This window comes from Stegastes partitus, unplaced genomic scaffold, assembly GCF_000690725.1.
Source record: "Stegastes partitus isolate 25-593 unplaced genomic scaffold, Stegastes_partitus-1.0.2 Scaffold167, whole genome shotgun sequence".
Classification (NCBI taxonomy): Eukaryota; Metazoa; Chordata; class Actinopteri; family Pomacentridae; genus Stegastes; species Stegastes partitus.
In genome coordinates this window covers 168339-170054 of record NW_007577898.1, presented here as the reverse complement: position 1 = coordinate 170054, position 1716 = coordinate 168339, and the positions used below count along the sequence as shown (strand labels likewise).

Below are 1716 nucleotides of genomic sequence, written 5' to 3'. Positions count from 1 at the left end.
GGCCCATTTTTTTCTTTTTACACATTCCTTTTTTTACAGTGCACATACAGACTGCTGTTCATTTTTGTCTAGTGTAACACCCTTTTTGTGTGGATTTGTCCTGGAGATGGTGGCAGGCTGCTGTTTCTGTTCAAACAGAGGCTTAAATCTAAATGATAGAGCAGTGATGTGCTCCTTATGATAAAGTGCAGGCCTGTGAACAGCTGTTCTGTGGGCCTGCTGCTGATTCTCTGTGGGACTTGAAGTAGAGCCAGTTGTGCAGAATTTATTTTATTTTTTATTATTATTATTTTTAAAAGGCCAATTAAGAACCAGTCTCTCACCGGCAAAAGATCATCCCATAAAAACCCCCAGTAAACACTGGTTACCTTCTTCTCCGTACTGGTCGTATATCTCCCGTTTCTTCGGATCACTCAGGACTTCATATGCTTCGGCGATTTCCTTGAATTTCTCCTCGGCGGCTGCAGACTTGTTTTTGTCCGGATGCCATTTCAGCGCCTGTTTTCTGTACGCTTTCTTTATGTCCTCCTCCGTGGCTCCTTTGGAGATGCCCAGCGTTTTGTAGTAATCTTTACCCATTTTTCAGGGTTTTTCTCTTCCCTTAATAAGCTGAGATGGTTGGAGGAGAGCAGCTGGAGACCGGCCTGAGTCTGGACGACGCTTCGCTGGTCGCTGGTTGTCACAGCAGACTGATAAACACCAAGTCTCCGCAGACAGACGCACAGTTCGGGATGAAGACCATTTAGAGGCGGTTAGTCAACGCCGTGGACCTTCTGTTATTTATCCGAGGCTGGATGACCCTCTTTAAATAGCCACAGCTCCCTCCCTGCATCACACCGACCGTCAAGTCACCGTCAGTGCAGCCGACTGCTTCCGGTGTCTGAGGCTGAGCCGCTTTATTCTGACAGACATCCTCCAAAACCAACAGGCTCTGACGTTTTATTTAATAGTCAAAACAAATAGATACACATTCCCACGAAGCAAATAAATATGGCTGGAAAAATAATTCCTGAAGCAAATAATTAAGGGGATAAAAAAAAATGTAATCATGAAAAAGGAATTTTATTTTGAAAAAAAAAGACAGCATATCTTTAACTGCTAAGAACTGTAAGAAATAAATAAATAAAAAGAACATATTACTGTTATTTTAAAGCTCTTCCCTGTTTTGATAAATTGCAAATGATATTTGGTGAAATTATAGGAAAAAATGTGTTCATTTACATGTTAATCATAAAAAATGTCCACATCATCAAAAAAAAAAAAAGTGTTACAGTTACATTCCACAGTTTCTGAACTATTTCACGGTTAAAAAGTTAAAAATAAAATAAAAATACAGGTTGTTTTTTGTAGTGTACATGTTTTTGAACACTTTACTGGGATACATACCTTCCCTGTTTAGCTAATTTGCAGATAAAACCTAGTTTAATCACAGAAGAAATTAATTAATATACACATTAACCGTAAAAATCAAGGGTCAGGGAGAGTTATTAACAAGTTAAATATTAAAAACAGGCCAAAACTGGTAATAGTGTCAAGACCCATAATCTGTACTTTTGTAAATGGTCACGCTTGAAATTACACTATTATTGCTGTATTTAAATCAGCATAATATAATTTTAATTTAAATATATTTTCATTGAATGAAAAAAAGTGCATTGTACAGTTAAAAAAAAAAAAAAAAACAAGTTTACAGATTTGACCTGTTTTGCTAAATTG

General features: G+C 37.4%; 1 protein-coding gene across 1 annotated transcript in view; it reads right to left on the bottom strand.

The window, feature by feature from the left end:
- The window catches only part of dnajb4 (DnaJ heat shock protein family (Hsp40) member B4), a 7874-nt gene extending 7105 nt beyond the window's left edge, over positions 1-769 (bottom strand). The window contains exon 1 of the mRNA XM_008279653.1: positions 369-769. Coding sequence (XP_008277875.1) covers positions 369-579 — 211 coding nt within the window. The 5' untranslated portion in view covers positions 580-769. The remainder of the gene's footprint in view (positions 1-368) is intronic.
- Between the last annotated feature and the right edge of the window lie 947 nt (positions 770-1716).